This window comes from Schistocerca piceifrons, chromosome 4, assembly GCF_021461385.2.
Source record: "Schistocerca piceifrons isolate TAMUIC-IGC-003096 chromosome 4, iqSchPice1.1, whole genome shotgun sequence".
Lineage (NCBI taxonomy): Eukaryota > Metazoa > Arthropoda > Insecta > Orthoptera > Acrididae > Schistocerca > Schistocerca piceifrons.
The window spans coordinates 124946070-124969536 of record NC_060141.1 but is presented as its reverse complement, the minus strand read 5'-3'; the positions used below and the strand labels follow the sequence as shown (position 1 = coordinate 124969536).

Here is a 23467-nt window from a genome sequence, read left to right as displayed (position 1 = left end):
CACAGAAATTTTAAATCAGTAGTAGAGTTTTATAATTCTTTATCATGAATCACATATTTCCTTCCTGAGAGTTATGAAAGGGAAAATGTCTCCCTGAATTAAGTCTCACATATAAACTGTGTATTGCTCTGAATGCCGGAAGATGAGTCGTCTAAGGAATCTAAGTCGAGTCGTCAGTCCCTTCTCCTGGACATGCTTGCTGGTGGCACAGCATCTGCAATTTCAAAAACCATAATGGCGCCTATGGAACGAGTTAAACTGCTGTTACAAGTGCAGACCAAATTGAAGAAAATTGAAAACAAGGCAAATTACAGAGGTTAGTATTCTGCAAGGCGCAGTGAAAAGGTTTTTTATTTTTCTCAGTCTGTCTCCTCACTTTTTTTCTAGTTTGAGTGTCAACACACACATACACAGGGAATGTGTGATGCAAATTCTTCCCGTACGAGAAATGGGCTTCAGAATAAGAAAAAGAATACGCAATAGACAGAAGCAACTATCACATCATAAATGGCTTTCTCTCTCTCTCTCTCTCTCTCTCTCTCTCTGCGTGTGTGTGTGTGTGTGTGTGTTTTACAACCACTGATTGTAATCAGTTATAGTTCTCTCTGTGCGTCCTCAATCCAGGCAATTGGTAATTCCCTGTTAACGATATGAGGTGTTTCGAAATCTGTCTTACGTGTCCACAGCGGCCCAGTTAACATCAAAGAAAGTTGTTACTTTTTCGATTACGGTACCCTAATCAGCTATCATATACGTGCCATAACTTACTGACATTTGCCGGCGTCGGTCAAAGACGTAACATCTATATGAAAAATTGTCTTGAATCGTGGCTCATAGATAAAAAAATAAATAAATTTTGTTATTAGTCACAAATGCTGTTAAAGAAGAATAAGCGTGTAATTAGCATGCATTATAATTTATGACAAGTGCTGCAGAATTCATGGGTATAGGACCATGATAGAATATTTACTTACCGTAACGACACTATATTGTATACTTGTCTTGTTGTGAGTTTATTTCTTACAAGTGACATCTTCCTTATGGGTTATATATCACGTGCCTTCGTATAGAAATAATAACACTTGTTTTTGTTTATCTGTGCCAAACTTCGTAATGAAGGAAATATGCTTGTATATAAAAGATCAAGAAGTTTTTATGTAAGAAGTGAATCTGTTTATGTAACTTTATTTTTTCATTTATTGTTGATGGAATGATCTAGTGAGAATATCGCTAAGTTCATAGGAACGGTTCCAGGTACAGTAGGACAACACATACCTGAATAATCAACGTAAAAGTTCCAGACTTAATGACTATCCTCTAGTTCATATAAAATGCTAATGATATTCTGCCCATTTACTTGACAAAATTTTTCCCAGTCTTTTTTCCGAAAACTAGGATGAGAATTAGCTCGTACGTCTTTCATTAATGAAACTGCCGAACAGGTTCGAATTCCTAAACTAGATTTGGAAGACGAGCCGTGGAAGCTCGAGCACCGTAGGCATTTCTCAAGAGTCAAATTCTCATTTCAGCTCATGAGAAAAGCACTGAGATAGCAGTTTCGTCAAATAGAATGAATGCTTCACTGTGTTCAATGTGAAGTAGAAACTTGGTGATCGCCTGTTGTGGAATGGTATCGAGCATTTTCGAATTTTTAAAAAGTGACTTTGCTTACCGAGATTTTGCCTTTTACATCTGCTACTGAATCTGAATGGAAGTGTTTAGTACCTTTTAAATTCCGCTATCCTAAATACACGGCGAGTATTCAAAAATTAAAATGATTAAGTTGGCAGTTCACCGCGTAATATGGAGGTAACTTTTTATCGCAATTTTTCCCTTAATGAACTTTGATGTGAAAAACACCATCGGTATGATTCGCTGCTTACAACTGTATACCTTTTTGAGTATAGGAATATCGACATGTGCAGAAAATATACACGTACAAGATCCTCTAGAGAAGCAACTCAAACGTCAAGATATATAGGGACTATTTTTAGAACAAAGCAGACGTTGTAAGAAGAATTTTTATTATTTTTGTATCTCTCTGATAAGAAAGGAGCGGATGATCACTACTGTCCGTGATTGTGACCTTACGTGAATCATCCTCCAAAACTCGAAAATTCAAAAATGGCAAAGGATTTGTTATATTTCTCATTCACGGTGATAAATTGGGTAAATGTACGGAAAACTCAGCAGCATGCCATACTTAATCTCGATATTTGTACAGCGTTTGCACTTACGTTCTGAGAGCTCAGCACTGTAAATGTTTTCTTCAAAATTTTCGAGAATTCGCGAGAACAAATGTCGTTCCCACCTTGATCCACGCACCGAAAGTTCACAACTTTCGTTAGTTTAAAAACAACAGCGCTTGATCATCTTCTGATAGCAGTCGACAAATAGTCAAGTTATCGTAAAGAAACAAAACTTAGGTTATATCCATAATGTTCTTTCCAAATTGTTATATTCTATATACATTAAATATCAGATTTTTAACAATCAGTATTTATTCCAGAAATTATTGCCAAAAGTGAATTATTGAAAAAATGATTTGGATATTGTCATCTAAACATATTTTGTGTCCTGTTCTCGCTTCCCGCACACGGGGTCCCGGGTTCGATTCCCGGCGGGGGTCAGGGATTTTCTCTGCCTCGTGATGACTAGTTGTTGTGTGTTCTTTATCATCATTGACTCGCAAGTCGCCGAACCTGCCCGCATGGGGCCTCCCGGCCAACAATGCCATACGATCATTTCATTTCATTTCATTTTGTGTATTACCTTCCTGTGCATCATGAATTTGCAATTGAGGACTTTGTGAGTCGCAGATAAATTTTCCATTTTGTACACTAAACACTTCACCAGAGTTAGGTATATAACATCTACCTGACATCAGTATACTTGGAGAATTTTCGAAAATATCAAATTCCTGGTTAGAGAAGACAAAGTTAATATTGACTACTGAAAACAGCTCGATTTTCTCCATTCCGTTCACGAACGTATGTTGGGTAACCATCTGGAAAATCTTCATAACAGTTAACTTCCTTTCCACCTAAAAGCAGCTTTATTTATTCTTCTTTACAGCATCAATAAAATGATTAACTGTTACAAGAAAAGCAATTTCTCAAGTTTCAGCACCTCAACTTCAATTAGATAGAGAAAATGAAGCCATTTGTGCCTCACTATGTTTGTGAATTTTTTTCGTAACTGAGTAAAGCCTAAGAAAGTTTTGGCGAGCATGGACAGTCTGCTATATAGAAACGGTAAATAAATTAAATAATGGAATGAAAAGAAGTACCCAAAATCCAGTTACGATTGAAACTCATAACGTAGCATCCAATGCAGTGTACAATATGATTTTTGACTGCTATTTTGTTTTGTTTTAGCTGTTCACAATTTTTACTTCGTTTATCGTTTTATCTACACCTGTCACATCTGCCTTCGTACCCAAAATCAGTCGACACACTAAACACAGAGCACAGTGCTGTTAGCTAATAACTTTAGCCTAGGATGAAACAGACGTAAAGCTGTCAGTGATGGCCGAGTACCTTCTGTTTTTTATCGATGTAATAAATCTCTAGCAGTCATTGCGTTAGAGTCTTCAAGGAGTGCACGATTCTCACCAGATAAATTGGAGAACCTATCCTGCAGAAGCGTAGACTGTAAAACCCGGTCCCTGGTGATGGCGGCGGTGCGTCATGGCATGGATTCACAAGACATCAAAAGCATGTAAGCAGCTATCCTAATCCATGACCACTCAGCCAACACACGCAAATCAAGGAGTTTGATCGAAGTTGAGAACCGAGTGAGATGGCGCAGTGATTAAAAACACCGGATCAAATGCCCGGACGCCCATGCAGATTGTTCTCCGCCGTTTTCTTAAATCGATTCAGACTCTTGTCAGAATGGTTACCTTAAAAAGGACATACCCAATTTCCTTACCTATCTTTAGCGTTTCCAAGAATGTTTCCTGTCCCTTGTGGCATTGTTGTCGACCTTTCGTGAGACCACAAATCACGCTCTCTGGCGACACAAATGTGTTCAGCGCGTCGGGTCACCTGGAGGATGCTTCGCGTATGTGGAGAGTTCCTCACACTTCTATAGGACAATCTGGGAGCTATGGGGTAAAGGTTCATGATCACGTTACGAGATGTCCGCTATCAGAGAGGCCAGAGGCACAGTGAGAGGAAAGTGGTTTGCGCGCTTGCTCAGACGAGTAAAGTTCTAGCGTGAAACATCAGCCGCCTCATTACCAGCTAGATAAGTGGGCCAATATTAGTATCTCTGGCTGTAACGTCGGCGCCAGCTGTCATTCCTACGAACAGCTCTCATTTCATACGAAGTGAGATGAATGTGGCGACCTTATAACGTGTATCGAAGACGATGGAATCCGTGTATCGATTTTTATGATCGTTCGAGACGCTGGACTACTGAAGGCACCGTTAGATGTCTCTGGTCTCACAACCACGTATTCCTAGCCATTCTAGCAGATAAATTAATGCAACAACTCATTGTATCTTCAATTAGTATATTCATTTCAATTCTGGAAGTTGTTTCTACCTTTTTTCTGTGAAAGAACTTGCGAACATCATACTCGTTATGCATTCCGAAAAGTAACAATAAGTTTTCAGAGTTGTAAATAAGTATCTGTTTATAATAAAGACGGATTCCACGTTGAATTCGGTAAGTTAGTTCTAGGATCGGAAAAAGGAGACGTGGGCATAATACAGGTAACAGGACCATTTCAATGGCAGCAGCATTCATTTATCACAGCGCTCTTGACATTTATATCCTTAATCTGCATACCACTGTGAAATACATGGTAGAGAATTTTTCCCATTGTATCGCGTAATAGTGTTACAAGTGGTCAGCGTTAATTATTGTAGCGTGACAGGACGGGACTTGACTGATTGTTTGGACAACAACGAACTCCTGTAATATCGTTATGCTTATTTATGGATTGTTGAATACCTGTTCTTTCATTCCTGTGCTAGTAGTTGTGGGCCTGAGTCCACTATTGGGAACAATTGGCAACTGAAACATTTTTTCTACAGCCTAAATCTCATCACCCACATTATTTACTCTAGGTATAGCAATTTAAAAGTTTTGTCATTCAGATTCGAAAACTGTTAGTAGTTCCTTAATAAACCAACAATCGCAAGCCATTTATTTAAGTTTCTGCAACACTGTTTGTATCGCTGAGACACGTGCTATATTTACAGCGTTGGCCGTGTCCTACGTGAGCGATGGAAGCGAGCGACAGCTTCAGGCGACAAAACACAATCCATGGAGGTAGAATAAGGGGAGATGGCGCTACAGACTTACACTGTAAGCTGTTTTGAAGCCAGTGGGCGGGGCCTGCCGCCATCTTGGATCCCCCAAAACATTAGCAGACGAGTGTTTACAATTGCTTCTTGTTCGTTATTTCTGTCTTGTGCACGCGATATTTATTAAATGTTACTCTGTTTTAGTGAACAACACAGCATAAGGAACGCAACTTCAAACGTTTTTCTGTTCTTAAATGCGTACTCGATACAGTAATACGGCACGAAAATATGACGCTTCTGGCGTCAGTACAGTAATTCCTTTTTGTTTATACACTTCGAATAACAGAGATGAGAAGCATGTGCTATGAAAAGCGTGCTTTCTTAATCCATTTCTATTCACTTTCATTGTGTTTGTGTCGATAATTGATAAAGCAGAACTCTAAAAGCAATGATTGATAGTTTAAAGGCACATATCTGTATTCGTTGCATTTTCAAGTCCAACGCAAATTTTTAATGTTTAAGTTTGCAAAAAACTTGCCTTATTTCCTTTGGTGTCCCATAGATGTATGGAGGGATGATATGAACAAGACAGCTGTCATGCCAACAAAGTGAAAGATTCGTTAAATTACGAAGGAAAAGAACAGAATTTAAGATTGTCAGGCCCATTGTAGTTTACACATCTGCTTTGTTCATAAATTGTACCTAGCAAGTGACATTCAGTGTGGCAAATAACAGCAATTTACAGGGTAACACGACAACACAGTGATTAATGTAATGATCTAAATAGCCTGACTTAGATGGGGAACTTTGCTTTAACAAATATGTAACCAAATTTATAATTTAAGCACTGTAACATGTAACCTATAGCTTGATATCCTTAAATGATAAAGGTCAGAATTTATTTTCGTTAATCGTCATACTTACTGTGCTGCACGAAACTGAGTACATGGCTGAACGAAATTTTTAAGAATTTGCAGAGGTGTACGATGTGTACGTATAGTTCATTTAAGGCCATACATTATTGCGTATGAAATGTAACCAATATATCTAACTTGTATTTAAAATTGAGACCGGAATGATATCTCTTTTAATTCTTGAGGTATTGGTTGTTACACTACTGGCCATTAAAATTGCTACGCCACGAAGTTGACGTGCTACAGACGCGAAATTTAACTGACAGGAAGAAGATGCTGTGATATGCAAATGATTGGTTTTTCAGAGCATTCACACAACGATGGCGCCGGTGGCGACACCTACAACGTGCTGACATGAGGAAAGTTTCCAACCGATTTCTCATACACAAACAGCAGATGACCGGCGTTGCCTGGTGAAGCGTTGTTGTGATGCCTTGTGTAAGGAGGAGAAATGCGTACCATCACGTTTCCGATTTGATAAAGGTCGGATTGTAGCCTATCGCGATTGCGGTTTATCGTATCGCGACATTGCTGCTCGCGTTGGTCGAGATCCAATGACTGTTAGCAGAATATGGAATCGGTGGGTTCAGGAGGGTAATACGGATCGCCGTGCTGGATCCCAACGGCCTCGTATCACTAGCAGTCGAGATAAAAGGCATCTTATCCGCATGGCTGTAAAGGATCGTGCAGCCACGTCTCGATCCCTGAGTAAATAGATGGGGACGTTTGAAGACACGTCTCGGTCACCTCTTGTTCGTATTGACGGCACTTTGAACAGTGGACGTTACATTTAAGATGTGTTACGACATGTGGATCTACCCTTCATTCGATCCCTGCGAAACCCTACATTTCAGCAGGATAATGCGCGACCGCCTGTTGCAGGTCCTGTACGGGCCTTTCTGGATGCAGAAAATGTTCGACTGCTGCCCTGGCCAGCACATTCTCCAGATCTCTCACCAATTGAAAACGTCTGGTCAATGGTGCCGAGCAACTGGCTCGTCACAATACGCCAGTCACTACTCTTGGTGAACTGTGGTATCGTGTTGAAGCTGCATGGGCAGCTGTACCTGTACACGCCATCCAAGCTCTTTTTGACTGAATGTCCCGGTGTATCAAGGCCGTTATTACGGCCAGAGGTGGTTGTTCTGGGTACTGATTTCTCAGGATCTATGCACCCAAATTGCGTGAAAATATAATCACATGTCAGTTCTAGTATAATATATTTGTCCAATAAATACCCGTTTATCATCTGTATTTCTTCTTGGTGTTGCAAATTTTAATGGCCAGTAGTGTATATCCGCGGACGGGTCGCTTGCGGCGCGTCCGAACCGTTCCTGCGCTTTGGGAATCGAGTGGTAGTAAAAACCGAAGTATCTCATACAAGGTTCAAACGACGAATTTTGGAAATGACAGCACGCAGAAAGGACTATTTTATCATATGATTAACAATCGAAGCGTTTTTGCAAACGCGTGAGCAGAGCGAAAACAAGACTCCCTATATCTTACACCATGAGTTTTTGTCCAAATTTTCATAGCCAAACAAAGGGAGAGAAACAGGTAAACGGGGTATCAAAGTGACCAGTATGAGGTCTAGTTTGGCATGAAAATATTTAACTGCTTGAAAGTAATCAGGGTAATGAACGAAAACTTAAATAATAAACTGAGGAAAAATTGAAATATTTCACGAAAAGCTGCTGCAAATGAAGTGTCAAAAATTTCATCTGTTCAAGACCCAGCTATTTTGCACTTAAAAAGATACATTGGTGCGGTATTTAAATGTCAAAAAGGCTTCATTCGAATCAAGTACATTAGGAAGGCAAACGAGAAGTCACTGAGATCATGCTTTCCGAATAAAACTTGAAATTCAGAAATGGAAGAAATCAGTCAAATGATAAAATTGTTTGTGTAATAGAAATAAGTGGATCAGACAAACGTTCTATGTGCCTTTGAATGATGCTCGAAATCATGAATAGAAAATGAAGTGCACCTAATGCTTCCCTAATTTTTTTTTCATAATTTGAGACAAATCATTACACAAAACGTTTGACTTTCTTTTAAAAAATTTTGGGAGCTTTACTTTTACTGGCTTTTTAGAGTAATAGAAACGCTTTTCCTTAACACTGACTGCTGATGAATTACGTTCGCAACATCAAATATCTGTAAAATTTCATGGTTCATTGTAATTCATTAGGAATTAAATGTGTGTGGTATACTCGCTACCCCTACATTACAGCTAGCTGCTTTTCAGTGGTAACAATCTGTGTGCTTATGTTTGTATCTAGTGTAGTTAGTCATGTGATAGTCATACCTCAGCATTTATTGGTTATTAAAAGCTATTGATCATGTAAAAAAAACATTCGCATTTAATTTATTGATGAGATAGTCGAATGCTCCTCTGCTCATTCACGTGTATTCGAAGAGTTTGTATGGTGATCTTCCAGTTGACAATACTTCTGAAAGTCTCCATGGAGATTCCTCCCTTTGTACATTTTATGCACAGCATTCCTTTTTGCTTTATTTTCTTAAGTAAAACTAATTCTGTAGCCTTACTATCCAGCTACAGTATTCTACAGGTTAAGGACGCCGTTGTATAGAAACAGCTGGTTGGCTCTAAGCAGCCACCTTGTAGCGCTACATGGTCGCTCGCATGCAGGATACCCAAGGTTGTCGCCCGATGCTGTTGCTTGTTTTGTCACTGGAGTGTTGCGTATCCGGAAGTCGATTGCTGTCGCTCGCTTCTGTCGCTCATGTAGGACACGGCCTAATACTATCACCCTTCAAAGCATGTCCCTTTCCTCCTGACTCACCTTGTATGTAAGCAAGAATTTTAACACGAGGCCTGCCGAAAAGTAATGCCTTCGAATTTTTTTATGTGAAAACTCTTTGAAGTTTTTTAAATAAAACAAACATTTTACATCTTTTTCTCCATGTTTACATATTTTTTCCTCAACATAATCACCCTTTCTCAACACAATTACCCTGGTGAAGAACACATTTCTCGCAATGAGAGACCAGTTTGTTGATACCGCCACTGTGGAATGTTTGATTTTGTGGATGGAGCCACAGCCTAATCTCTGGTTGCACCGCTTCTTCCTCACTATCAAAGTGAAGAATTCGAAGGTTTTCTTTAAGTTTTGGAAACAAATGAAAATCGGTTGGTGGCAAGTCGGGACTGTACGGAGGATGACCGATGACAGCTCACCCAAAGTGTCGGATTATTGCAGGAGTCGCAGCACTCGTGTATGATCTGGTGTTGTCATGCTGATGATGGAGAGGGTGCTCCATGCGTGAACAAACTCTTCAAATTCGGGACTTATTACTGCACGCTGTTTCTCTTCTCACACACCGACATAGTTATCGTTCCTCGCCGCCATGTAACACGCTACAATTTGGGGGCCTCTAGCGGCAGAAGGCTGCAAATATGTAGACATAAAGAATAAAGATGTGGAATGCTACAGTTCAATTCTTTGATCTTGGCGGCTCGCGCATGCCCGCCCAGACGCGGGAGATTGCTGCGTTGCCAGTTGCACGCCCCAAGAGAAGCAGCGCCATAGTACAGTATAGTTCGCAAACTACGTTTAGGGGGAAGCGCGCAGTTTATGAAGTAAAGCCACCGCGGTCGCATTAACCCTTTCGCTACAGAGACGTGCTCCCCGCATTCCGCGCTGTGCGCGATTTTGTCATCACTGCACTGCTCACCTGTACAGACACATGGTGTTCCGATGCTTTGACACACGTATCATTCGATTTCACAAATACTATTTGGCCCAAAAATTTGATTTTTACACGTCTTCTTGAATGATACCTTCCCCCATAAATGACTTAATTTTGTTTCGATGTTCAACGCAGTTATTGTGCAGCATTAAATGTAGTAAACCATTGCAAGAAATTTTGAAGAGTTTGCGGAGGTAAAAGTCCATAGCGTATACTTTCCGTATGGTCGATTTTAGTTGCCACTAAAAATTTCAAAAAATTACATTCAAACGAATAAAATTCATGAAGTAAGACACTTCGATATTGTTTTACATAAAGGTTAGAACTCAGAACTTTTCGCTTAGCAACCAAACACTTTAACCATTACGCTAACGCAATTCGTCATTCGACAGACTTCCTGGAAGACTTTAAAACATCACGCAAAATACAAACACTGTTCGTATGACAATGAATTACTCACGTTTCGTCGAAGTACAGTAGGAAATAAACAATTAGCGCTGTTCCTTATTGCGAAAAAGCGGTTAGTGAGAATGATACAGACACCTTTCCTTGCTATCGCCTGAGTTAGGAGGCTTACTGCTTGTTTGGTTTAATTAATTAATATAATATGAAACAATTGGTATAAAGAATGCTTTTTTCAAACTTTCTATACAAGAAAGTCTGCTGTCAAGACATTGCTTTTGTTCAATTACTTTATTTATGACTGAAAGTTTCTAAAACTGAAGACACTCGTTCGTGCTCTGCACTGCAGTCGAGCTTTGGCAACGTCGTTCTCTGTTCATTGTCTGACTGTGTTTTGTGGCGTCTGTTTTTTGTGACGTCAGATGCGCAGAACGAACCTAAACTCGGCCGCCGTCGTAAATGACGCGCACTTTAATAACTTTGCTTCATTTAAAGCTTTCACGTAAAAAATTCGGGTACATTACTTTTCAGCATGCCCTCGTAATTTTCTTTTGTTATTTATCTTAGAGAACGAAGTTTTGGGGCCTTTGGGACTCTGAGAGAAAATTGTATCCCCAGAAACTGCTCTCTTACAAATAAATAGAAAATAGATAAAGATGAAAGAGGTACTATTCATTTTTCCGCACAAAAGGAAATTGGTCCGTTTCTGTGTAAACGGCATGATAACCCGGTTTTCTCTTCAGTATCAAATAAAACTGGTGGAATGCGAGAAACTAATGCTAAAAGATATTCTCAGTGGTCAAGGAAACACATTGAAGTTTCTCGACCCTCCATTCTAATTGTATACAAGCACGTGGCTGGAACTGATTAAATGGATAAAAACGTGAGTACAGGATAAATTTCCGCAACAGGAAATGGTAATGGACTCTTTTCAGTTGGTTATTGGGTGTGTCTGTACAGTGTACGCAATGCGTGGATGGCAATAGAAATACCTTTTCTCATGTAAATTTTAGAATAGAATTTGTGAACGTGTACTTGAGCCGGTGAGGTACGCCACTGAAAGGATCTGGACAAGCCCAGCACTCCAGTACTGTAGTAATAGATGAGCTCGAGTTTGATATAATGAACCATCTGATTGTGAATATACAGGAGCTCAAAAGAAGACGATGTGCTGATGACATCAGCGTGTACCAATTGTAAGGAATGTAGTGTGGGACTGTTTGCTGAATGTTTTGTTCCTTATCATCCGAAGTAATTTGTTGTTTTTGTTTTTGATTTTTACTTTGTGTTCATGTTTAATTTATTTCTTTTAGTAAAATAGTACAACCTTTGCATGTAAATGTATATTTTCCATTCAATAACGCTTTGCATTACATAGAACGTGATTCTGTGATGACTGTAAAGGGTAAATGTGTCAGATTGAGGTAAGGGACCCTGGTCCAGAAACGACCAAATCGTAGGTTATAAGTAGACTGCGGATTTTAGGTAAAAACCTATTTTGTTCCTGAGTTCCTATTCGCAAACAAATTTGTACTTATGCGTTTCATGACTATTTACACTTAATAGCGTTAATTCTATAGGACCTAAAAAAGCCTATTTCGACGTTACTGCCAATTTTTGCCTATTTCGGCTTTAATATCCTAAAAAGCACCTATTTCATAATATAAGACAGTGGCTCCAACTTTTTCCATACTTTGCCTAACACTTCGGTCTTTTTTTTATTTTTTTATATCTCTATCCCTGTTAATACCAGATTTGTTTTCGCTGGGAAAAAGTGAACGATGAACTGTTTTTAATTTTCCTTTTACTGCGGTGCATGGGAGCGGTAGCGGAAGTACCGTATTCGTTGCTGGACATATGGCACCTGACAGATGGTCGCCCCTTCTGAACAAGCGAATGGAATCTACCGGTGCTTCAGATGAAAACATCCTACTACTGGCAAATTATTTTTCGAACCGGAAAATTCACGTATAATACCTTTCACGAAACAGAGTAGTTTGATAGGACTGCCTGTAGACAGCAGCGAGAAAATGCGCGAAGGGCAGTAATTTAGCTATAGAGGGCGTCTACGATTAACATTGTGATTTTTTAATCCGTGCTCAGCTTAAGGCCTATGAAACCGTTTCTTTGCGAAAATACACAGCTGGCCAGAATCCTACGAACGAAATATTTTCAAATATAACATTTAGTACTCCCACGTTCAATTCTAATGTGTAACTGAAATCTTTGACCGGTTCCCAGTCGCTCACAGAAGTTAAGCACTGTCGCGCTCGGCACGTACTTGGATGGATGACCATTCAACCGTGCCGAGTGCTGTTGGTAGTAAGGCAAGCAAACGAATTGTAAACAGTCTCAAACGACCTTCGCCTTCGACGGGACGTAAAGCCCTAAGTTTACTTCCTTTTTCTAATCTTTGAAAACACAAGAACTCTATGTCAGATTAACGAAGTAGGTACTTTTTAGGATTTTGATGCCGAAATAGGCAAAATTAGGCATCAACGTCGAAATACGCAATTTTAGGTCCTATTGAACTAACGGTATTCAGTTTAGTTAGTGTATTTTATTTTTATTTTCTCTGCATCATTTTTATTAGAGCCTATTTTAGGTTTTATATAGCCTAAATGAACTACTGAAGGAGCCTATTTTAGGTGCCTAAAACACACTTTTTTACGACCTAAAAATCCGTGGTCCAGTTATAAGTGTCAATCTTTCTGATACCTCTGACGATAGAATACGTGTACTGATACTATTATTGTTAAGACTGTAGGACAGACGCCGGCCGGAGTGGCCGTGCGGTTCTAGGCGCTACAGTCTGCAGCCGAGCGACCGCTACGATCACAGGTTGGAATCGTGCCTCGGGCATGGCTGTGTGTGATGTCCTTAGGTTAGTTAGGTTTAATTAGTTCTAAGTTCTAGGCTACTGATGACCTCAGAAGTTAAGTCGCATAGTGCTCAGAGCCATTTGAACCATTTCTTTGTAGGACAGGCAACTTTCGGAGGTGGTGTGTGGACCAAAACAATCAAGTCTAGTAAACAGAGGCTCTAAAATGAATATCTTGAGAACTATGTTCATTGTACAAGTGCTCATAGGCCTTAAGGTTCGCATTTTAGATCCAAAGTTTATCAGACTTTTTTCTTGTTTGCTCCATACTGCCACCTCCGAAAGTTACCTACCCTCAACAGTACCAGTACACGTAGGACTACAACGCACTAGACAAGCTGGCTGCGACTGCCTGGCTGCGGCAGCCAATAAAACAATGACGTTTCATTGTAGCCACGCATTAGACAGCGATGGTTTCCTGGCTGCAGTATAGTATAAGCTGGATTGCACGGCAGCCAGCTGGATCCGCGCAGCCAGTTGTGTGAGGAAGGGTGTCTCGTGGAGACCACATGTGACTGCCTTCATTCTCTGTGCATTTGTGGAAGCACCCAGATCTTGTTTGCACCCAGTCACAGAATTCGCGATGACGTTACATATGAAGAAATTTATTTTCACAATTGTGGTGTTTTACTGCTGATAGTTTTTTTTTTTTAATTCAGCATTTTCTCCCCTGTGCGACCATTTGTAGTTAGTGTCATGAATCTTGGAGTTACTAGGTGCCACGGAATTTTGCAAGAACAAATACTTTGTTTTAGTTTAAAAAAGGAGAAATAACTAAATTGTGACTATCACCATGTTACCTTCGAATTTATGAACATTTGCTTGACGCTATTTGACAGAAGGTATGTCAGACCTGCAGATTTCATTGTTTTGTTTTATGTTCATTTGATCTGCATAAAAATACAAGCAAACAGAGTAAACAATAATATCGTTACAACAAAGATCTATTAAGCAATAACAAAATAATTTACTTGTGGCAAACATTGTATTTATCTAACTACAACTGACATTAGATTTAACATAATTATTGGTTAATCAGATGTACTTAACGAAAAGCTGATTAAATTTTGGAAATTTATTTGCCAGTAATATTTGATTAGCAATTCAGGATTAATTGTCAGTGACCATGTCATTTCTAGGTGTAGTGGATTGCTTCGTTAGAGTCTTCAAGGAAGAAGGCTTTCTCAGTTATTGGCGGGGAAACCTTGCTAACATCGTACGAGTTGTTCCCTTACAGGCCTTAAATTTTTCACTCAAAGACAGATACAAGGAAATATTTCTTAAAGATGAACGTAACGCAAGTTTTTGGAGACTTTTTCTTGGAAATTTGGCATCTGGTGGAGCAGCGAGTGCAACATCTCTTACCGTTGTATACCCACTGGATTTTGCTCGAACAAGGTAACTACAGGCTATGAGGACATGACTAATTTTGCACGAACGATGTACACGAGATAAGACTGCAATGTCACTGTAGATCAAAGTTGCTTCTTTGCTTCTGTAATTCTCTGTCTTTGTGAAAACTGCACATAATTTACTTCTTATACTTTTATTGGTTTCATTTGTCATAGATACAGAACTTATTGAAAAAGTTTGTCTTATATTTTGTGCTTTTGCTAAACTTACAATGTAACATAAGACAACTAAGGGTTATTAAATAACGAAATATAGGAAACTATCCTCAGAATAACAGGTGATTTTATGAAATTTTACTATCCAGCATCTTCAGAAGAAAATATTGTCTAATTTCTTTTAGCTGTATGTTGTCAATTTGAACGAATATTTTGTCAGTAGTATCTACAGTCAGATATAATTCTAATTCAGTTAATATTATAAGTCTCTTTTCTGATTGCAGACTGGCCGCAGACACTGGCAGGACTTCCGTTGATAGACAGTTCCGTGGTATGACAGACTGCTTGGTGAAAACATTCAAGTCAGATGGTATTGTTGGGCTCTACAGAGGTTTTTGGATATCCTTACCTGGTGTCATCATCTATAGAGCAGTTGCACTTGGAGGTTTCGACACAATAAAGGCACTACTGCCTCAATCAAAACAAGATTCTATGGGTACATCATTGTGTATTGCTTTGGTATGTACACGTGAAAATACAATTTACATTTGTCGCTGTCAATAGGTACTATTTATAAATGAGATTACAAGCATTATATGTATTTATTGCCTATGATTTAGATAACGTGTTACATATCTCAAAGAAGTTATGTAAAGTATTTCAAAACCCTCCAACTTGTAGAAACTGCAAAAACATTTGAGCAATTTTCTTATCTCAGGAAAACTCAAGCGCGAAGCAAAAAAGATCATAAAAAAGTATGATTTGCTTAAAAAACGACGATAACTTCTTTATATTGATAACATTTCAGTTATAACGGGAAATTTTAAGTCAGATTAATGAAGAATCCATCATATAACTTCCCCATCTTTCAATCACCTTCTGTCAATGCAGACAATGGAAATGTTCGAAAACGTGAGTTACTGAATAAATCTGATGCAGCTTGAACGCCAAGAGGATGTTTTAGCAAGGAGCCTCTGTGAAAGACGTCTGTGCCCTATCATGAAGCATTTTACTGCAGGATCTGAAAATAATTAGTAGAAACAAGATGAAATATATACATAAGAGAATTTTGGCGGCATCTGAGAAAAACCTTTGGAAGATAGAATAAAGCTTATACAGGTTTCGGAGCAAAAGCAGTAAATAAAAGAAATAAAAAGAAAACAAAGGCAAATTACTGTAGGTGAAAAAATGGTGTAGGAAACGTGTTGCAATGTTTAGCTGCATCATTTTGTAGGAATTTTATCGAATGTCAGCCATTTCTGGTTTGATTCAACCACATTTTACATCTAAATCAGCCATAAGAGTTTAGCGATGACACTGATAAACGTGCTGAATAGTTTCAGCTGTTGTGTGGCCTCTTATTTAGTCATTCTGCTTTTCTGTACGGAGTATTCCAGTGATCAACGTATCTTAAGGAATGATGCATAGGAGGAAATGTGCCGTTTTGCAGTAAGGGAACGGGCTCGAAAGCATTGAAGTTAAATGTGTCGTGTAATAACTGTGCCAGTGGAATACGAGAAGAAATGAACCGTTTATACGATGTAATTATTTGGTTTATTGCGTATATAGCTAACACCGTGGGCAGGCACCACTGTCTTGCAAGTAACGCATTGGGAACGACAGCTAGACCATTATCATTCAGAGGAATAGCAAGGGTTAGGCCCTGCAGACTTCGGACATCACACTCTGTTGGGCCAATAACTGTTGAAAGAAGGTTCGCTTTAACGGCCCATCGACTCCGTGGTCATTAGAGATGGAGAAAGAGCTCGAGTAGAGAAGGGAAATCCGCAGTCACCTTTTCGAGGGAACAATCCTAGCATTCCCCTTAAGCGATTTTGGGAAATCAGGGAACCTAAATTTGGATGACCGTGCGAGGATTTGAATCGCTGCCCTAAAAAAGGCAGCCCAGCGTCTTACTACTGCCTCACCTCATTCGGTCACATGGCTCCTACAACGCAATATGGCCGATACTTAATATTCTGCGTATATAATTTTCTTGGTTTTTCGGTTGGTACGTGCTTCCTACATGCTTAACTACATCAGTGTAGACTTCTAAGAGCCATATAATACTACCAATCGTTCTGTCTAGGCATAAGGGAGACATGTGTAATGTTAACTGTGTTGCATGGAATAAATGACCTGCACCTACCAGTTTCGTTTAAGTTCACAAATGTTGACTGTGAATGTTTCACTTAAGCTGTGGATAAGACATTAAACTGCTCTCTAGTCAAGTAAGTACCAACATAGATCTCCTCATGCCACTGTTTGGCAATTCGTCTTTGAGACGGTTAGAGTAAGTAGATGGTCGCCAGTCCAAATCTTACACGTGCTTATATTAACCACTCAGCTATGCAGCGTTACGGATATTACATGTGGATCATACTATCTTTTTGCACATGCTCAAGAACGTGATTAGCCAGGAAGAACAGTGTCATATTTTACAGAAAACCTTCCTGTACGCTATTTTGTGCAGATATACAGACCATTACTAGGTCCACGTCTACATAGTAACGTCTACTTTTTGAACACATTAATTTTTAGATTTTTTATCTAACATACGACTGAAAAGACGATACGATTGTTAAAGATACATAAAAATATATAAAACAAAGATATTAATGAAAATAAAATAGTTTAGTGTAGAAACCTTTATAACATTTAGGTTAATTCTCATTATAAAGTAATACCAGTAGCCGATCACTGTCATTAGTGATATTTACTGAGAACGAAATCGATGTCGCAACTTTACTGTAATGAACCTAACTACGAATGAAAACATTTTGTATCAAAAGAGCTGAGTTAGTTTACTGCTACTTACATCGAAAATTCTGCGTCCCTTGGGAGTGTCAAGAAATTTTTTGCATTGTCTACGTATAATATTAAAGTACACTTTGCACAACGTCCTGCAGGGTCTGGAATTTTTCGCCGCAATATCAAGATAGCTTGGTCACTATTTTCGGTATGAAAAGAAAGTTCTCGAATACAGCGAGGTTTGTGCGGATTCCACACGTACATTTACATAACTATTTTGCAATTCACAGTTAAGTGCCTGGTAGAGCGTCCACCTAACCACCTTCAAGCTACTGCGTTTCTCTACCGTTCTATTCTCGAACAGCGCGCGGGAAAAATGAACACTTAACTCTTTCCGTGCAAGCTCTGATTTCTCATATTTTATTACAAGGGTCATTCTTCCCGTATAGGTGGACGCCAACAAAATATTTTCTTATTTGGAGGAGAAAGTTAGTGACTGAAGTTTCATGAGGAGATCCAGTTGCAACAACAAACATCGCTATTTTAATTATTGCCTCGTCAATTCGCCTGTCATATCCGTGACACTCTCACACCTATTTTGCGGTAATACAAAACAAGCTGACTTCTCTGTATTTTTTCGGTGTCCTCCGTCAATACTGTCTAATACGGAACCCACATCGCGCTGCAGTACTCAGAGGACGGACAAGCGCAGTGTAGGCAGTCTAATTATTAGACCTGTTGCATCTTCTAAATATTCCGCCAATAAATCACAGTTATTTGTTAGCTTTCCCCACAACATTTTCTATATGACAGTTCCCTAAGTATTTAGTTGAATTCAAAGCCTTTAGATTTGTGCGATTTATCGTGTAACTGAAATCTTCCGAATGTCTTGTGATACTCATGTGGAAGAATTCACGCTTTTCATTATACAGAGTCCATTGCCACTTTTCACACCATACAGATAGCTGGTCTAAATCATTTTGCAGTTGGTTTTGATCACCTGATGACTTTACGAGATGGTAAATGACAGCATCATCTGCAAACAATCTATGAAGGCTGCTCAGATTGTCTAGTAAATCGTTTATATAGATTAAGAACAGCAGAGGTCCTAAAAACTTCCTTGGGGAAAACCAGATAGCTCTTCTGTTTGACTTGATGATTTTCCGTCAGTTACTTCGAACTGTGACTATTCTGAGGAAACAACGAATCCAGCCATACAACTGAGATGATACTCCTTAGGTACGCAATTCGACTAGAAGTTGTGATTCTTGAAGTTTTGCGGGCGTACTGAATGTTCGATGAGGTTTCGGGATTGCAGCCCGATCATGTTGACTTCTTACCACGATTTTTCGGCTGGCAACTGCCCAGCCATATTCAGGTGAGACTTTAAGTCATTATGAATAAACTGTCTTCTCTCAGAAGAAATTAGAGAGATTACCGGGTCGCAAGCCTTGTCCAGTTGAAACCCGCTGTCACCATTTATAAGATTTTGTGCTAGGCGTATTTCCAAAGATTCTTTAATTACTCAATCCCAAAAAGTTCTCGCTGGGGCCAAGATTTTCGTGGCAGAAAAATCCATAGCGTGTCCTGTGGTAATACAGTGCTCAGCTACAGCCGACTTACTGGGCTGCGAAAGGCGAATGTGGTGCTCATGTTCAACGCACCATTCATGTATTGTGCGTGTCGTCTGAACGATGTAAACATTGCCACACTGGCATGAAATTTTGTTGATTCCGGCCTTCCGCAGGCCCAGCTCGTCTTTCACTGAACCGAGAAGGGCACTTATCTTCGCTGGTGGACGTAAGATTAACTTCATGTTTCCTTAGGATCCTGCCTACTTTAGATCAAAGGTTGCCGACCTAGGGGAGGAACGCTCTGGACTTGAACAGCTCTTTATCTTCTTGATGATGTGGGTGGTCACGTTTCTTCCTTCTTCGCGCTGTGCTAATTTGATGTGGAGAGTAACCATTACCTCTTAACACCGGCTGTAGATATTCTAGCTCCTTTGTAAGGCTGTCTCCATCAGAAACAATACGAGCACGGTGCACCAACGTTCTAAGGAAGTTTGTGAAGGGTAATGGCACCTCGACGCTTGCAGGTAAAGGTCCGTATGTGTGGATTTACGGTAGACAGAATGCCCTAATGATCCATCCACTCTCCTAGTAACCAAGACGTCCAAAAACGGCAAGCAACCATTCTTCTCCATCTCCATCCTAAACTGGATGTTCTTGTGGATTGCATTCAGATGTTGCAAGAAACGTGACAGTTCTTTTTCACCATGGGCCTACACTACAAAAGTGTCATCTACATACCGCCAGAAGACTCTCGGCTTAAGTTCTGCCGAATCAAGTGCCCTTTCCTCAAAGACTTCTGCAAAAAAGTTTGCTACCAAAGGCGAGAGAGAACTGCCCATGACAACACCGCCAGTCAGCTCAAAATATTCGTTGTTAAATAAAAAGTAGGCTGAGGAAAGGACATGATGGAAAAGTGCTATTATCTCGGCCGTGAACTTATTGCTGATGAACCATAAAGAGTCCATAAGAGGAAGCTTAGTGAAGAGTGAGATGACATCGAAGATCACTAATATGTTAGTTTCACTGAGTTGAAGTGGCTTCAGTCTATTGATAAAGTCAGCCGAGTTCCTAACATGATGCGCGCACTTCCCCACAAAAGGTCTCAGTAGAGAGGCGAGATGTATTGCCAAAACATACGTGGGAGCACCGATATTACTGACGATCGGCCTTATAGGAACCTCTTTTTTAGGGATCTTTGGGAGTCCATATAACCTGGGTGGCACACAACTATGAGGTCTTAGTCTTTTGGCCACTTCTTGCGGAATAGAGGAAGAATTCTGCAGATGTTTTCCTTTCCACTTTCGCTGTGGGATCTTTGTCAATCTTCCGATACATTGGTTCACTCAGCAAGTTATAAATCTTCTGTCTATAAACCTCACTTGGCAACAGCATTGTGGCGTTTCCCTTATCCGCGTGAGGATCTTCTCGTAGCTTTCGTAGTTCGGCCCTTTCCATGGCAGAAATGTTGCTCTTCTGAGGTGGAGCTTTCGTCAGTGCACGACATGTTTTACGTCTTCTTTCTTCTGCTAGGAAGAGGTCTAACAGCTTCCTCAACAGCACTAATAAAATCTGAGGCAGGGTTTTCGGCATAGGGACGGAGTTCAGGCCTTTCCCAAGCACAGACATTGAAGTTTGAAAGGTAAGAGCCGAGGTACTGGCAGAAGTAAAGCTGTGCGGACGGGGCGTGAGTCGTTCTTGGGTAGGTCAGATGGTAGAGCACTTGCTCCCGAGTTCGAGTCTCGATCCAGCACTCAGTTTTAATCTGGCAGGAAGATTCATATCAGCGCATACTCCGCTACAGAGTGGAAATATCCCCCAGGCTGTGTCAAAGCCATGTCTCCGCAATATCCTTTCTTCCAGGAGCGCTAGTTCTGGAAGTTAGGCAGGAGAGCTTCTGTGAAGTTTGAAGGTAGGAGACGAGGTACTGGCAGAACTAAAGCTGTGAGGACTGGTCCTGACTCGAGCGTGGGTAGCTCAGTTGATAGAGCCCTTGCCCGCGAAAGGCAAAGGTCCCGATTTTGAGTCTCAATCCGGCAGACAGTTTTAATCTTCCAGGAAGTTTCATATCAGCGCACACACCACTGCAGAGTGAAAATTTCATTCCACATGTGCAAAGCTCAACATGCGTTTTAACAATGTTACGAAGTGAGCTGCAATAACTTTTTTACAATATGTGTGTTGTGGTGGAATTCAAGGACATACACATCCCGCTAGAAAACAACTAGGATCATAACAAAACGAACCGTTATCTACTGGAACGTATTGTGCAGCAGACGACATGCTGTTAACTAAATCATCTATGTAACGAAAAATGTTATCCATCTAAAGACGGACGTGGTAGCCTGAAAGCAGTTGTGGCAGTAAAATAAAACATTCAAAAAGTCTTTTGTGGCTGGTTGCGTCATTCACCAGTGAAAAAATCGATTCTCTGTGGTACGTGTACTGTATAGCTTTCTGGAGGTGTATGGCGCCCACTGTTCACACCCAGTTACGGTTCCAAAATTATGCTATGCTCGCATTAGTCCTATAAAGTGATCATCAGCAATGGAAAATGCATGAAACAACGACATGCTATGAGGAAATAGAAAAATGTATAGCAGCAATGTTTGACTTATGAAGTTACATACTGTGGTGCACTAACTCGGTGAACAGAACACAGTCTCTTCCACATACAACATCTCTCAGGCAAATGTATACACAGGGATTGCAGTACCTCTCAAACCTCTGTCACTGACTAGAGTCACTGCAGCTATAAAACTGAAGACTCGATTTATGTCGAAAATGTGGCAGGGAAATGGTGTCCTTCGCATCCATCTTTGTTCATCTAAAGGAGGATGGTGAAATAGGTTTTCCATTGCTTTGGTGGACACGATTCATCAGACATGCATTGGAAGTCTCCTACTGACTTTGGTATGGGGAGGTTTGCTGTTAACGATTGCATGTAGATAGAACTCTATATTGCACACAGAACACACAATTGTATACCAGTCGAAAGCAGGTCATACCACACAACTGATACAGTCCAAGAGAACAACGGGAAGAAAGTGGTTAAATTTGTGATAAATTACCTACCACAACATCTCCCTCTCTCTAGAATGCGTCATCAGTCTACCATTAAAGTATACCTCGTTACAACCCCTCTCAACCAATTACTCTATCTACTTTCTATCATCCTTTAACGCAGATTCATGTAAATTTAGAGGCAGATGGTTCTCTTTATTAGGAATGTATCCAACAGAGCAGTCAGCTTGTTTGTATTGCTGTTACCTCGTAGACATACAGCAGAATGACGTTAAAGAAACCATGCATCAACTGTTCTGTAAGGTATTTGTTAGATGACGCCTTTTGGTTGTGATTGGTGGAGTGTACAGAGAGACACATTGTAAATTCTGTTTGCTGGAGTTTAAAATAATTAGACAGTTTTGCACATGGTCAAACACACGATTCATTCTGTAGTTGTATATTGTAGTCTCCAAGCTGGTAATACAATGCTCTTTAACTAAGGAGGACGTAAAGTTTATCAGAGCCCCATGTCCGGATACTGTAAATACTGTTTGTTAGAGTTTAAAACACCTAAACAATCTTGCACAGGGTCAAACACGCGATCCAGTCTGTAGCTGTATATTGCAATCCCCAAACCGGTTACACAATGCTCTTTAGCTAAGGACAACGTAAAATTTTTCGTAGTCATATGTCCATAAACTTAATAAAAATCTATAAGTTGGTGCCAATAACTTTGGGGTAACACCTGGGCGTGTGATCCGACATATATAAATTTATTACTCCACATTTGGCGGTCACCCAAGTTAAACAATATATTCCAGACGTCTTATACCTGTCTACGAAAAATTACTGTTTCCCTGGTTCCCAGTGCTTCCATGTCAACTTTTCTTGTATTCCTCTTGCTGTCACAAAGTCGTTCCCATGTACAAGAATTTTCCTGCACCAAGCAGACATGTAAGTACTCCCTCATTCTCCCTCAATCTCCTCACATTTTGGGTATTTCCCCTCAATTTATACGAATTTTCCGTCAATTTTCGTAATTTTACCTATTTTACGGTATATCACTTGTGCTCGTGTGATCATGATCTCACTTCTGACCACGTATTCTAAATTGCTTGCAAATGTAGTACAATTGTTAACTCCTAAACAACAGCGCTATTTTTCTGTATGTATGTGTGTGTGTGTGTGTGTGTGTGTGTGTGTGTGACGGTTTCACATGCCGCCCCCCCCCCCCCCCGCCCCAGCCCATACTCAGAAAACTACCGCCAGTGAATCCAGCTTCAGACACCGCCCTGGCCAGGCCATATCACAGGTGGATTAGCCTTCGAACACCATCCTGGCTGTAATGTGTGGTGGAGCGACCTCCGAACCCTGTCCTGCTCATAATGCGTGGTGGATCCTC

At 40.1% G+C, this 23467-nt stretch overlaps 1 protein-coding gene across 1 annotated transcript in view; it reads left to right on the top strand.

Annotated features, from left to right (window-relative positions):
* Positions 1-132: 132 nt before the first annotated feature.
* LOC124795659 (ADP/ATP translocase 1-like) overlaps positions 133-23467 on the top strand; it is a 34597-nt gene continuing 11262 nt past the window's right edge. The window contains exons 1-3 of the mRNA XM_047259733.1: positions 133-316; positions 14309-14567; positions 15022-15256. Coding sequence (XP_047115689.1) covers positions 133-316; positions 14309-14567; positions 15022-15256 — 678 coding nt within the window. The remainder of the gene's footprint in view (positions 317-14308; positions 14568-15021; positions 15257-23467) is intronic.